This window comes from Cheilinus undulatus, linkage group 12 (genome assembly GCF_018320785.1).
Source record: "Cheilinus undulatus linkage group 12, ASM1832078v1, whole genome shotgun sequence".
In the NCBI taxonomy this organism is placed as follows: Eukaryota; Metazoa; Chordata; class Actinopteri; order Labriformes; family Labridae; genus Cheilinus; species Cheilinus undulatus.
Window position 1 is genome coordinate 41226474 of NC_054876.1, and position 21487 is coordinate 41247960.

Consider the following 21487-nt stretch of genomic DNA (forward strand, 5'->3'; position numbering starts at 1 on the left):
AAACCACTCTTGGAGACCGCTCCAACGAACTCAGTTTTAATAGCGGCCAATTAAGTGTTAAAATTTCTCTCTTTTTACGTTGTGTTTTCTATATGTCTAATCTCTATTACTTTAATCAGCCGTAGTTTGCCATTCGGCGAATACTATGCGTTTAATTTGTAACATGTCGACTCAAACAATCCTTAAGTCCCACATGTCCCCTGTGCCAATTTGTCAATGCTTGTTTTAAAATAGCTATAAAAAAGCACTATTATTATCAATAAAAGCCTTTTGTATTCGCGCCCAACACTGCGTACTGCATATTAAAACTCTTTATTTCCCTATTTACATTTACCCAAATGAGTGTTTTTTACTTGTACTTTTAAAGTACATTTTTAAATCAGCACTTTTACTTTTACTTAAGTAAGTTTTAAACAGACTAATTGTACTTTTACGTGAGCACAATTGTCTTGTAGTTTTCTACCTCGACTGGCTGCTGTTTTTGATGTACATATTTGCACCATGAGTGAAGTTCTCCACTGGGTTAGAGTTCACACCTATGACTTTAAAGGGCCTTGATGCATCGTGCATGTTCTTCATCATTCTGCACTGCCTTGCTGTGAGGTTGACTCTCTGCTTTGTTCTTGTCAGGGGAGACCCACCTTACCCCAGATTTTCAAGAGTATCTGCAGCTGTCATACAGTAAAATACTGAAGACTTTCAAAAGTGTAGTTTATTTATGTGTAGTGTGGACCAAAATGGATACTTGTTGAGTTAAATGTGACTTTATATGAGTTAAATGAACCATGTCAGTTTTCTGTGTAATTTATTATAGAGTGGTGACTTTATCTAAGCAACCTGGTCAAAGGTCTATTCTCTATTTGTTCTTGCCAATAAGGAAAGATCATATGCTACTGTAAAATTCCTCCGTAGCTACATAGTACTTTAGCAACAAGTAAAATGTAAAATTGCAAAAATATATATTGAAAAAACGAGCTAGAGCTTCTTGAAGCTGCGGAGGAGATAGGGTGCACATCTTATCATCATCCCTTGAAAAAAGTAAGATATTTATAGGTCTGCAATTATCAGTTCTGGCACTGCAACTTATGATAAACAATCTATAAAAGAAGATATTTTCTCTCAAAGGCAACAGTTTGCTGCAGCAATCTGAGAGAAATCCTCAGACATCACTTTGTAAAGGTCATTTAAAAAAGAAAAATAGAGTGAAGAGGCTTAAAATAACATATTTCAACAGAACAAATAGAGCCACCTGTGTTTAGAATATCAAAATGATTTTTAATTATGATTATTTAAATATTACTAAATATTTTCAGATTCATTTTGTGTGTTAGGAACACCAAAAATATTTGGCTTTCACCCATCATTGTTATAGTAGAGCTGTGCAAATAGTTGGGAGTCATATCTACCAAGACATAAAATCATCTACTATTGTGAGGATAGACTGAAGAGGATCTTGCATATCAAAAAATACTGGATGAATGTGTCTTTCACACGTATGTTGCGCAAAGAAATGCACTGCATTTCTACATTTTTGAGGAAATGTAAAAAAAGGACATTGACAACCATTAGCTGATGTCAAATGGCTGAATCACCTCAATTTAAATTACTTACTTTTTCCTAATTGTCATCTTCACTAAAACTGCACTACCATTTAAAAAGGTCTTAATGATGGCACTCAGTAGGAGGAGCATTGCAGCCATTATGACATCACTGCCCATTTTTTGACACACGAAACAGAAGCCTACATGTGCATCCTTTTAAGTTTTCTCAAAATGTAAATGTAGTGCATTTCTTTGTTAAACATAAATATAAAGACATTAATGTTACACTAATGTTAGACTAATGAAATTAGCATCTCCTAATATGAAGGGTACCTTTAAAATCACTTCTGAAATTTAAGTATCAACTGTTTTATGTTACAGCTTCTTCTGTGTGGGGATTTGTTTAGACATTAATGTCATTAATGACAGAAAAAAACAACCATCTTTGGGTTTGAGCTGGTGGTTTGACAAAATAAAACCAATGTCAGGATTTGTCATTTTGGCATCATGATGTGATAAAGCTGTTTTCTCTTTTGTGTACTGATGCAAAATGTTTGATTATTACTACTATCAGATAAGCATATTTCCATTTTTTTTTTTTTTGGTCGATACCAACATCAATAAAAATGAAGTCCTATAACAGTTTTAAGTCTTTTGATGAAAAACTTTCAGCCCTTCAAGCAGATGGCAAGGAATGATGAATAAATTAAGTTTTCCGATGACATGAGTGTGCTTCTCCAGCCCCAAACTCTAACTTTTTTTGGTCATATGGCTAATTTTTACAGCTTATATAGGCAGATTTTATAGCCAAAATATCAGTTGGAAATATCAGCAGATATCAACATCATGCTGATATCATGCATCCCTATTTTGATGATTCAATCTGGAAAATAAGGTCTTAAAAATAATCATATTCACATAATCCAAAATGGAATTATTAATAGCTGCGCCCTTACCATGATGTTTCACAAGAAATAGTTTAAAAACCTCATGTTAATACAGAAAAACATGACAATCAACTACACATTTACAGCTTTTACAAAGAAATTCAGACAATGGGGACATAAAAATGGTTGCATGTGTTTATTAATATACACAGGGCTGTATATTACCTACAGGTATGGATCAAATTTACATTAACATGTAAAAATAAAAAAAATATGGCATTTATGTTGCATACAAAAAATAATTTCCTTAAATTTGAGTCCCAATAATAAGAAATGGATGGGCAATTTCACAATTTTAAACATGATGTAAACTCAGATTACACTTCAGGATATCATGCGTCAAATGAATGAACATTGTCTTCATACCAATGCAAAAAACTATTCTTTACTCCTGTTCTTGGGTAAATCTCTTTTTTTAAAAACTCTGCAGGTCCATAGACCTGATGCAGACTCACCCTTAAATGTCCACAAATCAACACATTTGTTATATTTTTTTTTCCAACCTGTCCTCAGATGTGGTATAGAGACATAAAAAACAGCAAAGAGCACAGTTCTTGCACTTTTTCCTATAGTGTACAACTGGGATATCTTATGGCACATATACAGCACAAGGAATTTATATGTTGTTTTGATTGCATCTATTTTATAGATACAGTCGGTGTCAGCAAGTCATTCACACTCAATGCAACTGGCAAATAAGCACAGAGAATGCTGCATGTTAGAGCTTGCCTCAGATGTACTGTTTTACACTTAAAGACAACCAAACCCATGTTATACACCCACATCTTCTCAGCATACTCTCTTTATCACACATATTAATACCTGTAATGTGGGAAGTGAAAACTTGACTATTTTTATGCATAGGTATTTGTTTCTGCACCTTACCCAAAAACAAAAGTGATTTTTAAGTGAGAAAGTATTTTGCTGTGTTGTTTGTGTTAGCATTAAAAAAAAATACTGACGGAAATATAAAGGTTTACATTTCAGGCCTGTAAATTCCTATTAAAAACTCTTCATCATTTTCAACAGCAGACATGAGGTAGAGAGGGCGCAACAATGCAGATCCTCCCAAGTGACTAGGAAAGACTCACATGTGCTGTGTGAGTCTGTCAAAAAAGAAGGTCCTAATGTGGAGACAAGGATTTTTGGCATTTATGTTTCATGAAGAAGTTGGCAGAAAGGGCTCTACCAAAAAGTCTTACTTGTATTTGCTTAATATAGAATAATACCACCTCAGTATGCTCCATTCTCTTTAAAACAGTGTAACTGTAACTTGACATAGTGTTACATCAATCTCATTGATGTTACAACTATTTTACAACCATCTCATTGTCCACCAAATGCAGGGAAATCTCAACATTTCTCTACCTGCTTTAGGAACATTTTTGTACAGGTGTTTCTATGCTGTAGAAAGACACACTCTTTCAGTAGTGGACACTTTTATGGTTTCATCTTATCAAGGAACTTGGTAGAGCTGGTTCAATCTGCTTGACACAAGCTGACAGGTTTGTATTCTGTGGAGCCACAGCATAAGGCAAACTCTTTCTCTGTGACTGCTCCTATCTCTTAAATTGTGAGCTTTTTCATTCTGGTTGTCATATTGTTGCTCTTAAGGCTTGGTACACACTAGATGATTTTAGGCCCAATGCAGGGCCAATTTTTCTGCCTTAAACAGATCTGTCCTCCGGCTTGACGCAACTGATTACTTGCCTAAATAATCCTCAATTGTCTGGTGTCAATGGAATTATTTTAATGCTCCTGCTTGATTTTCAGATCTGGAATTGTAAATATCAAATGTGTTTGATATTTGAGAAATATCACCAACAGGATGTTGCTTTAGTTAAAAAAAACATGGCAGCAAACATAAACAATACTATACAGTCTTCTCAGCCAGGATTTCACCTGTAAATCTTTTCCTCATATTTTGTTTTTCGCTGCATTTATAATGCACGCCAGAACACTAGCTGTGGACGACTGTCCTCCAAGTTCATTTGTTTGTTTGTTTTTGTGCGTGGAATCTCCACTGTGAAATCATTACCACTAATTAGGGATGCACAAATGTTTAAAAAAAAAAAAAAAAAAAAAAGCATCTTGAGATAACTTCAGTTGTGAATTGGGGCTGTATAAACAAGGATTGATTGAAAAATCTGTCCTCATATCTGTGAGATTCTTTGTTTTTAAAGTCAGGTAATATTTAAAAAATTATCTAGTGTGCAGCCAGCGTAAGAGGAGACAAAAACAAGCTACAAAAACATGACAACTTAACACGGCTGGCACAAGATACAAGGATATTTGTACTAAACTTTTTAACTTAATTTGTCCGGACTTCATTTGAGCATTGACTTTTTATAGCTGTTGTGTGTTTTTATTTTGGACTGCTGAAATGTTCCATCTGTACAATAGATTTACCTTTGAGGGTATAAAAAAAACCTTGAACTGAATTTTTTTTAATTTTTTTTAATCTGACATAATCTGGTTCAAAGAAGTAGACAAGCTCCTGCATGCACTACCAGGGTTTGATCTTTTCATTTACTGCAGTCTATGATAAGAAGACCATTTGCATACCGCCAATCAAGTGAATTTTTTCTGACAAAATTTGCATTTAAAATCAAAAATTGGATGTTGTTGAGACGGAGTTGAATTTTAGGCAGCAATATACTCCAGTTGCTAGATATCATCTTAAGAAGGGAGCTTAAATGAATTAAATCATGTCCACTATTGGTATGGGTTGTCATGTCAAGGTAACCGATGTAATATTTTGTTATAATAATGCCCATTCCTAAAGCTCAGTGGGGTCTTTGTGTGTTAATATAAGCTCTATGTGTTGTATCAACAAAATCTGTATTCAAATATGTGATAAAACCTGATAAGACACAATACACCTTCAGCAAATCGTGGCATCTTTTTGGCACTGGAAATCACACAACATTGGTTCTACCTGTTAAACAGAGAAAAGAAATAGCACTAGTGTTTGAGGCAAGATCTTATCCTGAAAGCATCTCCAGATAAAAGAGTCATAAATAACCTACTGGAAGCCAAAAATAACATCAACCTTTCTCCTCTTATCTTCTAAAAACAGCCTCAGGGGATCTTTGTCTTCCTCCTTGTGAGGATGCTTCTTTTGTTCTTTCAAACTGCTGCATCAGAAGTCTTCTAATTTGGCGCTGAATAGTGTTTAAAAAAAGGAACATAAAATAAATGGTGTACAGTCTCTGGTAAAAGAAGGAAAAGAAATAAGGACAATAATGTTTAAAGTTTTTAGCATGTAAGGTGTGTATATATAGTCCATTTATCATAATATTTTCCACTTTTAGTACAAAAAAAAAAGAGGACTTGGTTTGTAGTGTGGGATGTCAAAAGTCGGTGAAGTCATCTCATCTTTATCTTAAAACAGAGTCTTCAGGAAAGCAGCTCTCTGCTTGTTTCTCTCCGCCGTTCGTTCACAGTCTGGCTCTGCAAAAACACACTGAGTCATGGTTCTGGGAGAGAAGCCGAGTGTTTTGTCTCCTGTCTGTTATCGATTTTTCCCCCCGTCTGTGTATGAATGAAAGCAGTGGGTGGTGATACACAGATACCACAGGAAGAGGAGAGTCGACTGATGAGTGTGAGTGATGTAGACTTCAATATTGGGCTGGAGGCGTGTAAACTACGGTTGGACTGATATCGGTTACTGGAGCCAAATAAAACTCATTTTGGATTCAAGCTGACAATCAGCAAATATTGTAGCTTGAAAAATGTGCCTCCCACGGCTTTTTAGTCTATTAAAATCTTATTACATTACAGTAGTTAATGGCATCATGAAATGCGGTGTGAAGCCAAAGCTGTTTAAGTAAAACCTCAAAACCTCACATTTTTTTTAGTACAAGAGAGCAAAACTTACCAGAGTCAGATTCCTTGTATGTGCACACATACTTGGCCAATAAAGCTGATTCTGATTCTGTCCCCGTGGACACTTTGTCACCAGGAGTTTGGTTCACTGGATGTGAAACAAAGACAAAAACTCTTGCTTGGTCTGCTTATCTCAAAAGTCCAGCCCTGCGTTATTCTAATAGTAAAATATTTCACTTATTGAGAATTTCACCATGCGAAATAGATCAAAAGCATATTTATGCAGCATGCTGTTGTCACGTTGTCCGAGACGTGCACTGCAGCAAAAAGTGCACCATTTTGTAACAGTGGATGGTTATTCCGAAGGTCTTATTTGTTTCTGCACCTCATTAAGAAGCATCAATATTGATTTTAGTTTATTTCATAGCTTGGTCAAACCTCTAAGGAGGAGTTTTAAGAAATAAAACGTTAAAGGCATTATTAGTCAAGACCAAACCACACCAGTTTAATTCAAATGATGCCTATCAGATTTTCACCAGAGGCTTTTAAATAAACATGTAGAATGTCTCTTGGACTTATTATTGGCTGGTGCTTGTCATGCAAGTGTTTAAATATGTTAAGCTGTTGAACTGCTTTGTGTTTACATATTCATTGATTATAAAGATCATTCAGAAGATCAGCTTAACAGCCCCTGGTCAGCAGATAAATTTGCCAATAGTAAGTTGAATCCATGATGAAATTATATCTTGTTTAAATCCTACTTGCAGACGAAGGTTGTCACAATACCACACTAGACTTGGATATGATACTACAAAAAATACAATAACATTGACACCAATTTCAGTACTATAAGCAACCACAGTGGAAGTCGTAAGCCTGGTCTATACTTCTGCATCAAGTCTAAGCCGTAGCTGTTGTGGCCTATACAGATGTGAGACGTGCTGTGGAGATATCGCTGTGCAACAATCTACCCAAGTGCCACTCGACTAAAATTCGGCAAAATTCTTGCTTAATTGTTTCAAGGAAACCGTGGCAAGAAAACTGAGCATGTTATGTAAATAAGTAAATAAATATTGAGCAGCCGTTGATTATACTGCAGTTCTTTCAAAGAAGCTGAGCAGGGATGTAGCACTGTGTTGCATTCGTTCGACCACGGTGAGGGACTTGAATGAGGAAATGCACGTCTGATATATTCAGAGGTCTAGTAGATTTGAGTAGTATTGTGGTCTGCAGCCATTAATCTCACTCTAAAGTAAACACAATACACCTGCGGTGTTTACAGAGACTGGCAGTCACCAGCTCTTCTTAACAGGCGTAATAAATACCATTTGAGTTTGGATGGAGTGCTGCAGCTCTTACGCTAAGCTAATTTAGTTTTTAGTTAGAAAATGACTGAAGATCTGAGCTTTTCCCGTTATTTTACATCTCAGTAGTCTTTGATGCCATTGATCATTAAAAATAACACTTTATATTGTTCTAAAAGGTTGTATTAATATGTATTTGACAGCATTAGTTACCATCTGCTTTGGTTTCACACCACAAAAGCAGCCATGTTTACCTGGAAGCAGATGCAGTCAAACTTTTAATGCAAAGTTTTTGGAAGAATAAATTGACAGCTTTCAATCCAGCCAGAAAACAAAACTAGCCATCGAATTAAGGCAGGATAATTCTTTCATATCCTAAAACAGTCTTGTTTATACACGAGTCCGTTAAAGAAATACAAGGAAATTAAAACTGCATGTTTTTTTCTAACTCTGCTTGACTTACTGGTCACCTCCAGTTGATTGTTCTTCTTCCTTTAATTGTATGTCTGTTTTGTATTTTGTAGTTCTACTCTGCAAAGCAGTTTGAGATGCCTCAGTGTATAAAATGAGCTGTAAAAGATGCACCTGCCTTGCCTTGCATGATAGCTGACGGGTTAAGACTCTACAAGCCGATTTCTGCAATTGATTATGCTGCACAGTTTTGCTACAGATGCACTAGCATTTAGCATTTATATATATAACACCTGTCAACGCTGGTATCTAAAACATAACTAACTGCAGACTTCTAGGACTTTTGGTGTCTGTCATAAAGGAGAAAACCTTTCGTTTAAAATCTGATTCTGTCTTAAAAGACAGCCAATATATGTCAACCGATATCAGTGTAACCTTAGTGTAAACTCTTTAAAATAAAAAGATCTTCCAACATGTCTTTGCATCAGCAGAGCCAGGAGTTTCTGACTGATTCATAGGTCCATATACACTGTGTGCTTGTTTAAAATTTTTCCTTTCCGAGCATGATGAAATGGTCACAAGAGGAAAGGGATCTGCTCGACGTCAGGTGTGTTTCTCAGCTCTCATCTTCAGGATGGTGCTGTTCCAGCAGTCGGACGTGAGTGAAGGGAAAGTGGCCTCTTTTGCCCTTGCACTCACCCTCCCACTGGCCGTTCACGTTGATCTTGGTCACTTTTACCATGTCTCCAACCTGTGAATGATAAAAAAAATTCTCATCAAAATGACATACAAGAGCCAAAAAAACCCATTTTCTCACTCTGCTTTGTTTAACTGGGAATATGTTTATGGAAGTCGAAACCATCAATACAGGTTCAATGCTTGACTTTAATTCTACCAAGCACGCTTAAAGAAAAGCATTGATTGACCCATCTTCCTCTTTACAATAGCAGGACAGGAAACACACAAATAGACATCCATATTTGACTGATATACTGGGACAGTTTCAATGAGAGGGATTACTGTGTTTTGCCTTTATCAAGCACTAGCTGAATTAAAATGTCCAGACTCAAACCTGACTTCTTTTGATAACCTTGATACTTCATATTTTTGTAGCATTAAGACATTAGAAAAATATTGGTCTGTGATTAAAACAATAAAACTACCTTGAAATTCATGTATCTCTATAACATAAATTGTGACTATTTAAATCAGTGACGCCTTGTAAAAAAGGCAATTCCAAGTGGAACCTAAGAGAGTTTGCAAAAGTCTCTTGACTACATAAAATATGGGTTTGCAGCATTGTGCACACTTGATCCCCATACACACCTTGTCCCTGCCACATATCCCTACCCCTATATTTGTGCTTTCACGTGTAGTGTTAGGGTGTCCCAATTCTTGTTGAAATGTGGTAGGGGTGGAAGTAACTAATTACATTTGCTCACATTACGGTAATTGAGCATTTTTTGGGTACATGTACTTTTGGGTAAATTTTAAAACCAGCATTTCTACTTCTTCTTAAGTAGGTTTGAAACAGATGAACTGTACTTATACTTGAGTAAAATACTCTTGTACTTTGTTTATCTCTGGAAAGGAAAGTGGCTTTGCAAAAAAAAAAAAAAACCTGGGTGACTGGATGAACGTTCTGTCTGTCACACCTTTACGGACCAATCAGAGCAACAAAACAAGTGACGTAGCTGCTACCGAGGAGTAAATTCCATAGAGAACTGCATAACATGAACCATGGCAACTGTAGACATGTCAGTACACAACTTTTGTCATTTCTGAAAAGAAAACAACTCAATGAGGATCTTTGTTCTGATTTTAACGAAGAAATGTCTTCAATTTCTGATAAAACTGGTGCTTTAGCAGCATCCAGGTTAATGTCTCCCAACATAATTCAAACTGGCCTCTTGTTGCTGCTTGCTTACGTCACAGCTCCGCCACACCTGAAAGTACAGCCCCTCGTCGTTGATTGGTCCTGTCACTTTCTAACAGGGCCCAAATGGTTCAGACGAGAGCTTTGCAAGATGGATTTGCCAGTGAGAAACACGGAAACGGGCGAATACATCTGCTTTGCAAGGTTAACACAGTAGCACACAGCTAGAAAATGATTTCATATCACATCCCAAAATAGCTGTGGCAAAAACTGGAGTGTTTATATCTTGTTGCAGATTTTCAAGAGTTACTGCAGCTCTGTCATTGTAAAATAACATTTTCAAAAGTGTAGTTTAACTATATGCGGTGTGGACAAACAAACACTTTAAAAGTGTTAAACTTCACTTTACATGAGTTTAATTAACAATGTCAATTTTGCTGTGTATTTAACTTCTTTATAAAGGGCAACCTTTGAGGACTGTCTGACACTTGTTTATTTTTTGTAGGAAACTTTTGAGGTAAATTACAGCAAGTACATGAAACTCAAAGGACTTTCAGGCTCTAGACCGCAGACAGCAGTAGTAGTTTAAGGGATTAATAGTCAAAACAACCCTGCTAGCTAAGGAATAACAAATAGACTTAACTGCAGTGACAGCATCGTGTGCATCACTGTGAATCCTGATTTCACTTGGTGTTTACCTCTACAGGCTGAACAAATATATTGCAACATCAGTGGAGGTTTAAAACAGTGTTAAGTCATCTAGTCTGCTCCGTGTCAGACACATGAACATGCACAGTGCTTCGCTTTTGTTATTCCAAACTAAATGTCAGCGTGTCGCCTGTCTTAAGAAGTGTCATATAAACTAAGCAGCTCTAAGAGAACATGAAGAAGCCAAACAAATGACAGATGAAGAATTTAAGAGGTAGCTGAGTTTAAAGTTTAGTACCAACTTCAAACTCTAAAGGTAAAATGTAATTTAACTGAATTTGACGGTGGCTCATACAGATGCCTCTAAAGGTTCAGCATGCAAATCAGTGCACTGTAGTCAATTTGGGGAAAGAGGGCTTTAAGCAAACCGTACCATTCAGTACAGGCCAGTGTTTCCATTGTGTCCTGTTCCAGAACTGCGACCAGCTAGTTTACAGGTCAGCTGGAGTTCATAAGCAAAAATAGCACCATGGTTGTTGATGAGCATGCTTTAGAAGCTCTGGACAAACAGTTCAATTACTCATTTTTTAGCATGTACCTCCTGTGAAGCGTTTCAGCTGATGTCAGGCTAGAATCATTGAGCATCCGTTTGTTGATGCGATACACAGTGTTTATGATGTGAATGCATGAGGCATTTGCAGGCCATGGGGAACTACTTTGCACTTCAAACTGCAGTTGCAGGACAGCGCCTTTTTCTTGAGTTTACACTGTAAAAACCAGGGACTGTAATAATAATAATATACCTTCAGTTTAGAGCAGTGGTTCCCAAAGTGGGGGTCGGGACCCCTCAGAGGGTTGGGGTTGCAGCATGCTCTCCAAAAGAATACACAGAAGTTTGAAAATGAGTCCAAATAACATCCTTGAAAGAGTTAAATTTAAAATAAAACCAATTATTAAGTGGGATTTGTTCTTATATGTAAGCATTGTTGAATTTCCCTTGGGATTAATAAAGTAACTATCTAACAATGTGTACAAAAACGCCTTAAGTGTAGATTTGTTCATGTTACTTTGTGCAACAGCGTATGCTTTAACCACCTCAAGGGACAAGGGAGGTCCCTGGTGTTTGACACTGATGGGGATCTTGATGGACATCCCTGCAGAGATGGTACTCTTCCTGCACAAGAGAAACCATGTGCACCCGCTCACTCAACACGCCAGAAAATTTCGTGAAAAATTCAGGTCGGACTGGTTGAGTAAACTTGTCAAGTTCTATGGACAAGTAAACACAAATTATATTTCTTTTTTATCAACTTGTCCAGTGGTTCCTAACATTTTTACATAAAGCCGCCCTACTGGTATCTAAGAAAAGGTAATGCTATTCACGTGCATCCCTTATGCAAACCCTGTCTTTTATTTTTGTTCTGACTTTTTTTCCTGCCCCTTTAGAAATTTCCCAGTAAAGTCTGAGTGAGTTGATGTATGAAGGCATGAAGCCACAGTCAGGAATATTCACCATGGACAAGCAAAGAGGGGTGATGACTTTATATCATGTGAACATGATATTCATGTGTGCATGCAGTGAAACAGCACTGTGCTCTGCTTCTGCTTACCAGTAGGTTTTTCCTGCCCTTTCATTGATACAGTTACGCACTGCAATGTTACAAAGGTAAATCTGTCATTATAGTGTAAGACTAGTGCTGGGAAATTAATCAACTTTGAATTTCAAGTACAATGACTTCCTACGACTGTGAAAGAGATGATCCAGATTACATGATTACTGTGCGGCATGGCATACTGACTTTGTTTTTTATAAATCATCTCTCCCTATGCATGTATATATTCAAATGTTTTTTTCTTGTTATTTATTTTAGATTATTACTCTTTTTTCAAAGTTTTCAGAATATTACATTTTTAAGAGTATTTAGGTTCAACAAATACATGTCAAGCAGATGTAAAATCAGCCATTAATAATATTTATCATCAATCAAACTAATCATCATTATGATTTTTGCCATAATAGACCACCCTACGTCAGACTTGGCGTCCCTCTCCCATTCAACAGGGGGATCTTCCTGTTAGGAATGCCTGATATTATTGGCCGTTTTCTTTTGGGGAGCTCCACAGTGAGGGATACCTTAAGGAGTCCCATTCACTTTGGTCTAACATCACCTTATGTCAGCTCAGATCACTGCTGGATGTCCTCAGAGGACTGAACACAGACTAAATGATGTAAGACAGTCTCTATTTACTTCCAACAATGTTTGCATTTTACAATCTAATCTGAGAAAACACTGTTTATCTATCTACTCCAAGTAAACAAACAAAGCGCCTTGTTTGAGTGGTCTCTGACGGTGATGAATGTACAATGTTAAACTCACATTAATCCAATGGAGCATCTAAAGAGAGGCCACTGTAAAGGATCTGTGTCTCATTGTCTATAGAGTCATCTCTGCTGTGGGTGTCTTCTACGCCGTCGGCTCCCATTTGTAAAGATACTTTGTGTGTATGCTTACATGCATGAGTAAGCCATAAACAATCAGGACAATCTACACTACCACAGCTGAGGCAGAAAACAGAAACTCAAAGAGGTTATCAGTCAATAGAGGAACAGTGTTGGAGACATGAATAGTGGGTGGGCTTTCTACCTCCAGAGCGAGCGCCGTCTTATCATAGGCATTGGGCACCCTCTTCTGAATGGCTCGGGCGTAGACAGGTCCGTTCTGTAGGTTAGGGAGCTGAGCGTTGACTACAGGCTGAGCATACTGGCCTGGGTCCCCCAGTGGGTTTGCCTGTGGGGTCCCTGTTCCATCTGTGCTGCCTGCTACCCCTCCAACATGCCCCACTTGTCCAGTCCCCGCAACAGGGGGGCCAACGCCAGCAGCAGTGGGCGAGGCAGGCCGATACTTCTCCACGTAGGGCACAGGGATCATCCCTGCTCGGCCCTCCTGGTTCGCAGCATTCCACCATTGCTCCTCGGGCTTCTCCAGGACACGCAGGATGTCTCCTCTGCGGAAAGGGAGGTCCTCCTCATCATTACCAGGGAAGTCAAACAGCGCCCGTACATACTCAGCCTCCTCGGGCTGCTGTGGGATGCCAGCAGTGGAGCTAATGAACCCTGCATGCCTGGCCTTGTTTATGGGCTCTATTAGGGTGGTGGTGTCCAGGTAGTGGATCTTATAAAACTCTAGCAGAGCAGGCAGTGCATCAAACTCCTGATCCCCGATCCGAAATCTAGGAGGAGCCAAACCTGGAAGGGAAAAGGAGACAGGGTTGGTTACTTAGCTAAAAAAGCAGTTGGGTTAATGATACTCTTCAATCTAGTTCCAGAAGTTTCTATTGTAAATACACATCTGTTAGGTACATTAACTCATCAATATATGCAAAAATGTATTAACAAATAACTTGAAAAAATAGTTAATAATTGTGTGATTCTTGGACTTGAGGTGTCTGTCTACTCCAATGCTTTCAAAATTTTTTAAAATCATGAGTCAAAATATAGTATATGATGGGTCTATTAAGGTCACACTAAAAGATAATAAATAGAGGGGATCTACTCATTTTTAGAAAAAAAAAAATAAAAACAACAACAATAGAGATTATAAAGTTATATATAAGAAACCAAACTCAAAACTTCCAAGCTTAGAGTTGTGAATTTGGACATTATAAACTTAAATATTTCAGATTTTTAAGTCCTAAATTTATAACATTGTGATGTCAAACCTTTACACGAAACCAAACTCAAACAAAGAAAAAAAGGCTGGATAGTCTCAGTCTGCAGAAATGTCTCTCAGTTCAAATGATAATGAGAAAATTCTGGGATAAAATCAGAATTACTTCCTTATTGATCAGTCCCAGTAAACAAGCATTGTCTGACTGGGCTTTCAACTGCAGCACTAGAACAAAATTAGATATAATCTATTCATTATTATGACTGTAGGGTCTAAAAATACGAATAAAGATGATCTGTTCATTTTTTAGATTAAAGATGAAAATAGCCAACTGTGTGAAAGAAAATCATACTATGTGATGCTGTTTTCCTCTCACTCAGTGAAAAATAAAATTGATGTTTCATTTTTCCAAGTGGGTCCTTGGGGAGGCTTAGCTTTTCTTAGCTATGAGTAAGGGGGATGCTAAAGAAAAAAGGTTGGGGACCACTGGTCTAATACAACAGCACAGATAGACCAGATTTGGTTCATACAAATTGCAGGGATCCTATCAAATATGTAAAAAAAAAATAGTGTGGGAGTAGACGGCACATTTTACAGTAAACACTGGATATTAATAGTCAGGGTTTTTCAGACAATGAATCAAATCTGATGTGACTCAGTTTGGCTTATTGTCCTGATTTAGGCCCAGGGAAGCAGATGCTCAACATAAAGCCGGTTTAATGTCACTATTGTGCAAATCACTCAAAATATTGGCACTAAATTTCTAGCCACATCTAATTATTTTCTTTAAAAAGGGGTGGTTCTCCTAAATGTGTTCTGCTTACCCATACATGCTAGTGGTTAAAAAAACGTCTATTTCTTGAATGCAAGGTTGTCACAAAACCAAGTTTTGAACCTTGACGTAACATTATAATCCAATTCTTTTCTCACTTTCATAAAATAGCCACAACAATACAAGTCCCAAGGGTACCTTAAATTAGGAAATTCCCTTTGTTCGATAACCAAAGAATGTAAGCACACTACTTTGTCTCAATTTAGATAGTACACAAGAGTTTAAGATAGCCTGCCTTCTTAATTTTGACTTTATTTAATAGGACAGTGGACAGAGCAGGACCACAAGGAAAGAGAGAGTCACTGGAAGGGAGCGGCAGGTCAGATAAAGCCAGCACTGCTCACCTGGGGACAGACAGGTTGATAAACTTTATTGCATGTCTCACTGGCTACAAAAATTCTCTTCTGTCAAGGCTGAAACAACAAATAAAATCTTACACTGAAACAAAGTACTGTCATATAATAGCAGGAAATGATAAGAGCAACAACTGATAAAAGCTAGTATTGTGCAGTCAGTGCCGACTGTATTTGTTAAGGGTGGTTATTGCAGGGGAGGTCTGGGCCAGTGGGACTTTGTACCGTCTGCCTGATGGCAGCTACTGGGAGGAGTGGTGGGCCAAGCCTCTGTACATGGCTGCAAACCAACCACTGGGCCAACTTTTGCCAACAAATGTTGATGGATTCAGTCCTCTCCTGACCACTTTTCTAAACAATTATCCATACAACTTAAATGTTTAGAACTATTTTCAATACCAGAAATAATTAAAATAACAAATTGTATCATTTCAAAACGTGGAATTGAAAATTCTCCATCTATTGTCAGTTTTTCTCTAACAAGTTAGACTACATTAGTTTCCATAATGCTCGAAAATGGATGTCTTCTTTGCAATAGGAAGACAGGAAAAAAATGTCTCAGTGCTAAGGAAACCCAGTGAGGAAAAAGAGCAACAAGATCACCAGCAGACCTGCAAGAAACAGGACTATGTTTGTGCAACAGGGCAGGATCACAGACATTCCTGAAACGCCAATCTGACCAGTCATCCACCAGTTGTGACAGCCCAGCTTGCCCAGTTCAATTGAAACCCTGCAGCAGGAACAAACCCAGTCCACCTCCACACCACTGTCCTGCTTCCCACTCAACCCTCCCTCTGGAGAAATTAATACTCGATCATTAGGATGGCTATTAATAGGCTGAAGCTGAGAGGTTTTAGGTGGCTAGCTCGATGGTACCAAACTCCATTTAAAAAGTAGCACATTTAGCCATATGTTGCTCATTCACACAGTGCATGGTTTGGACAATGTTACTGATGCTTATGCTTTACTATAATTCTTTACTATAATTTTTCAGGTCACACTTTAATTTCTGCTAAATTAAGAGTGAGTCTCATAAATAAACCCATGTTTAGTTTCAGTCAGTAACGTTCAAACTTGAGGCTCACTGTCCTGATCAACGTTAGCCAAGCTAGGCGGCTAGCTAATGCTAAATGGGCGGTAGCAAGCGTTGTAAAACACGTAAAAGTTTACATTTCAGCTCTAAATTTACACATTATTTCTTCCCCGAATCAAGGGATGTCATCTTAAAATACAAAATCACCAGGTATCGTGTGATAAACGTCGGGAATAATGCAAATGTATCAAGATTTTATAAACGTAGTCTGTTATTTCATGGCGTTCGGCGCGGGTTGATAAGAGAGTGGGACGTAACGGCTAATTCCTAGCAACACAGGATCAAATGAAAATATATTCAGAAGTTACTGTAGGTAGACCACGCGCAGCAAATTTAGGCAAGTGCCAAACTGTGAAATAAATAATTTGACATTACCTGAACCTGATTGCCGGTTGTTGCTGATGCTGTTGATTATATAATGGGACACTTTGGAGTTCTCGGAGACGGACAGCACGTAGTCTCCAGGGCTGGTGATTGAGTCTCTCACCAGAAAAACGCCATGCCTTTGTCCCTGTAAAAGATTCACAGCCTCTTGGCGACTTAGCTTCCTCCAGTACCAGCTCCCACGGTCTTCGGCATCAAAATTACCGGCCATGGCTGCGAAATCCCGTCCGAGGCTTGAGGCCTTTCCCCTTCGCCTCTCCCTATCCGCAACTCATACAAAAACTTTGGTTGACTAACGTTACCCCCGAAGAAACTGTGTATTTCTTCAATTTCAGCGACTTATGCAAGTTACTGGCAACGCCTTTAAGTCGACAAAACTCTTGTTTCACTAAATAAATCTAACACTTAACTGTGTATAAGTTACAATAACAAAATAAAAGAAAATTTCAAAAAGTAATGTGCAACAAGAAACTCCGGGACTGAAATGGCGGATCTAGGGAAAAGTTGACCTCATCTACCGGAAGGGATGCCTGGTCAATGGGAAACGCTACATTCACGCCCATTTAAAACATTGTTGATATAATTCAGCGTCCTTTCTGTTTATAAGAGTTTACAAATTTGTAAACATATAGCGTTAATTGTTGAATGAACATCTAATTTACTCATTACTTAGCAAAAGGGACATTTGCAAATCCAAAGGAATTACTTAGATCCTACAGCAAAATAAATAAAGTTGTTTTTAACTGCTTTCAGGCCTTGAGCCTTAAGTCAGCTTTAACGAGAGAGTAAAGTTACTGTTTTTGTCAGTGTAAAACTTTGTTGGAGTTTTTGTTTACCTTTAAAATAAATCAGAGGTTGAGTTGTACGTTTAAAAGACTTATAGTATTGTAGAGAGGCACGGTTTTAAAATAGGGGAGACCAGGGTTGGCGAGAGGGACCTGGATGCAGCCTACTACCTCCACCCCATACCGGAAGTCGGAAAATCGCCACCATATCTGGTCTTCTAATAGCGGAAGTCACTTGAACTGAACTTCATCTTTTTTTTTCTGCATGCATCACCGCCCATAGACATTATATATGTAGACCCCTCATTGACTGTGTTTGCCAGTTGCCGCTATATGTCAACGTGTCCGCCATATTGCCAGAGGCAAGACCATTCCATAAACAAATGCAAGTATATAGGGGAGGTAGGGTTTTGTTATTATATGAAATGTGAGGCATCTTGCCCAGGAATGGCTCTGGCAAAATGGCGGCGGTGTTGACGTACGGCCTGCTGGTCAATGCGGCATCAATATATCGTGTCTGTGTCGCCGCCATATTAATATAGGCAAGTCCTCCACTTAAGGAAATACAAGTAGACGAAAAATATGTGATTTTTCAGAATAACAAGCACAGCGATTACATAACATTAATTTTAATAAATTGATTTATGATCCAAATTCAAGTATCACTAAGCACAGACATAATATGCCCTTGCACATTTATGTCTGCTCCACAGGTTTTCTTATCATTACCGCCGCTGAATTATATTAATGAAACAAGAAAAGACAGCTTGTGACAATCACATGCTCCTCCACCAGCTGCACAGGCTCCATCTGCAAACGTGCATGCAACAATGTCGGACTGATTTAACTCCTATAATAATGGTAATATAACAGACTTTATTTAGGTTTATCATCATTTAACTCCTATGTTAATAATAGTTATAAGAAACAAATATAAAAAGAACACCATTTCCTATAAATATATATATGTAAATGCTCAGCCTTGTCTGCTGAAGATTCTTTAAAGCAGCCGCTCACAGATGTGCAGAAAATAAATCACAGGAAAACATTTCTTCTAATAAGAGCCACTGTTTATGAGACCATGTCTTCAGTTAATGCAGTCTCCTCATCGCTTAACAATCTGCATGCCAACCTGTATCCCTCTGTGACTTACAAAGACACCTCCAGCAGCCTCTCACTGCACTGTCAACACGGAGACAGACGCACTTCCACTAATCAATGGTGTCGAAGTCAGTGAGAAAGCCCACTGGCTGCAAGATTTTTTTAAAAGATTAAATAACCTCCTTGATAGTCCATGTTTGCAAAATTAAAAAGGAAAATGGAAAAGGTCTATGCATCTGTCTGTGTGCGTGTCCTGAAACCCAGGTTCATCCTCATCATTCCAGCCCGTAAAAATGACGGACAGCCTTCAAAATTCTCCTAAACTTAAAACAAAAATTAAGGAAATTTGTGTTTGGTACATTATTTCTTTGTTGTAACAATGCTTCTTGGTAATAAATCTTATACTGTTGGAAAGCCTGTTTATTACCCTTTTAAATTATGCCACATTTGTAAGGATCATGCATTTGTGGGATGAGCAGCAGAGCTGAGTATGTGGATTGTGCCCATGAAAAATGTGCCAAATCTTCTCTGCCGATGCCAAACAGCTTATTTTGCTGTTGCTATTGACTTTTGTTTTGAGCTTCTGGTACCCCCAGGTGCTGCCAATCAGGTGCCTGATTGGCAGCACCTGTGAGCATGGGCCCCGCTACAGTAGTCAGTAGATGTCTGCTTCAAAAATCAGCATGCCACGTTTGACTGATCTGGATAGGGCCCGTCGGTTGGGCAACTTCAAGCTGGTGTTCCTGTGTGCGGCATTGTTTGGAGTGAACCCTAGTACCATCTCCAAACTGAAGGCCAAGTTCCATATAACAGGGAATGTCAGAGACAGGCCGCGAAGTGGGCGTCCCAAGAAGACAGCACCCCAAGAATACCATTTTCTCACCCTGTCAGCAAGAGCTCTATCCTCCAAGATGTCAACACTCGCCCCGACAGAGTGGGGTTTATCAGAGACTACCTCCAGAATTTGGGAGTGGAGAGGATGGAATGGCCTGCCAGCAGTCCTGACCTTAACCCCATTGAACACTTGTGGGATCAGCTTGGGTGTGCTGTTCGTGCCAGAGAAATGCTGGTTGAAGAATGGGATGCCATCCCACAGCAGTGTGTGACCAGGCTGGTGACCAGCATGAGGAGGAAGTGCCAGGCTGTTGTGGCTGCGTATGGTGCTTCCACACGCTACTGAGGCTCCTGTTTGTTAAATGAATAAATTGTTAAATTGTCAATATGTCTTGTTTCTTCAAACTTCAATCATCCAATCCACCAAGAGACAAGAGTCTATGGCAGAATCAGCTGTTTGGCATTGGTAGAGATGATTTGGCACATTTTTTATTGGTGCAACCCACATGCTCAGCTCTGCTGCTCAAAAAAAAATATATATATATATATTTATATATATATATATATGTGTGTGCATACAGTATACGCTTAGTCCACAGGACAAAGCATCCATGGTTTCCTAAAAGAATTTCACATTTTGAATAATTTGACCACAGAACAGTTTTCCATTTTGCCAAATAATTTCAAATGAGGTTCGGCCCCAAGAACATGGCATTGTTTCTGGATCGTGTTTACATACGGCTTCTTCTTTGCCTGATACAGCTTTAACTGGCACAGCCAACTCTGTTGAAGACAACAAGTCCTGGAAGTGTCCAAAAGCCAATGCAGTGATTTCCAGTATAGAATAGTGCCTGTTTTTAATGCAGTGCCATCTGAGGGCCCAATGATAATGAGCATCCAGTATTGACCTTCAGCCTTGTGCACAGAGATTTCTCCACATTCTCTGAATCTTTTGATGATATTATGTACTGTTGATGGTGGAATAGTCAAGGTCTTTGCAATTTTATGTTGAAGAAAATTTTTCTGAAATTCTTTTTTGCAGATTGGTGAACCCCTGCCCATCTTGACTTCTGAGAGACTCTGCCTCTCTAAAATGTTCCTTTAATACCCAGTCATGTTACTGACATCTTGCCAATTGATCTGATTAGTTGAAAAATGCTCTTCTCTTTCATTGTCCTCATGTTCACTGTTTTTGCAAAAAAAAAGTTTAGATGAGAATGGGATGGGAGAAAAAGAATGGGATTTCAGTTCTTGTTAGTGACAGTTTGCACCACTTATATTCCACCACGAGATGGCAGTGTGCGTGCCTTTTATGGAAGAACGATCGGGCCTACTGAGCCAGGAAGGGACAGAAAAAAAAAAATGACAACTCAAAGGAGACAAAAATACCCCAAAAATCCATTGAAGCCACTGAAATGACCAAAGAGGGTGGGGGTCAGTCAATAAATGGATTAATTAAACTGGGGTGGCTAGAAGTGTCCATGTTCATGGTTCTTATAAGAGGTCTTGGGAGCCTCTGATCATATTCACTAAATCTGCAAAAACAGCCACACTGGGAATTAGAAATGAAAGAAAAGTGCTTTATTTTGCCAAGTTTAAAGACTCATCTCAGGCAGGACCAAGCATCTTTACACAGGTTTGTATATCTTTGGCTGTTAACATCGCTGATGTTTCCAAACACAGATTGAACGATAATATGAATTAATATGGTTTTTGAGGAGAGGAAATCTTCCATTTTCTATTGTAATAATTTGAGAACTCCACAAAGACAACCTCCCTTTGCAAATTACAGACACACACATCATAAAACATGTCTTAATAAACCGGATTGTAAGTATCAGTGACAGCCATGATACAGGTTTTAGAAAATGAGGAATACAAG

The 21487-nt window shown here is 38.4% G+C and overlaps 1 protein-coding gene across 2 annotated transcripts; it reads right to left on the minus strand.

The window, feature by feature from the left end:
- Positions 1-2609: 2609 nt before the first annotated feature.
- crk (v-crk avian sarcoma virus CT10 oncogene homolog) lies at positions 2610-17376 on the minus strand. 2 transcript variants are annotated; one of them, XR_005992660.1, is made up of 4 exons: positions 16877-17376; positions 13201-13802; positions 11359-11729; positions 8708-8782 (listed from the first exon to the last, which is right to left on the minus strand). XR_005992660.1 is itself a non-coding variant. In XM_041800946.1 (3 exons), exons 1-3 carry the CDS (start codon positions 17094-17096, stop codon positions 8648-8650), a joined length of 957 nt encoding a protein of 318 aa, XP_041656880.1. In that variant the 5' UTR covers positions 17097-17376; the 3' UTR covers positions 2610-8647. The 2 variants fall into 2 exon arrangements, 1 of the variants encoding a protein (XP_041656880.1); XM_041800946.1 differs by lacking the exon at positions 11359-11729 and having other exon boundaries at positions 2610-8782.
- Between the last annotated feature and the right edge of the window lie 4111 nt (positions 17377-21487).

What these genes read in the sequence shown, in the direction of transcription:
- crk (XM_041800946.1), bottom strand. Translation starts at nt 17,096, where the DNA reads ATGGCCGGTAATTTTGATGCCGAAGACCGTGGGAGCTGGTACTGGAGG. An exon ending in CAACCGGCAATCAGGTTCAG is followed by an intron (nt 13,803 to 16,876) that starts GTAATGTCAAAT and finishes TTTCCCTTCCAG; the next exon opens with GTTTGGCTCCTCCTAGATTT. An exon ending in AGACGGCGCTCGCTCTGGAG is followed by an intron (nt 8,783 to 13,200) that starts GTAGAAAGCCCA and finishes TATCATTCACAG; the next exon opens with GTTGGAGACATGGTAAAAGT.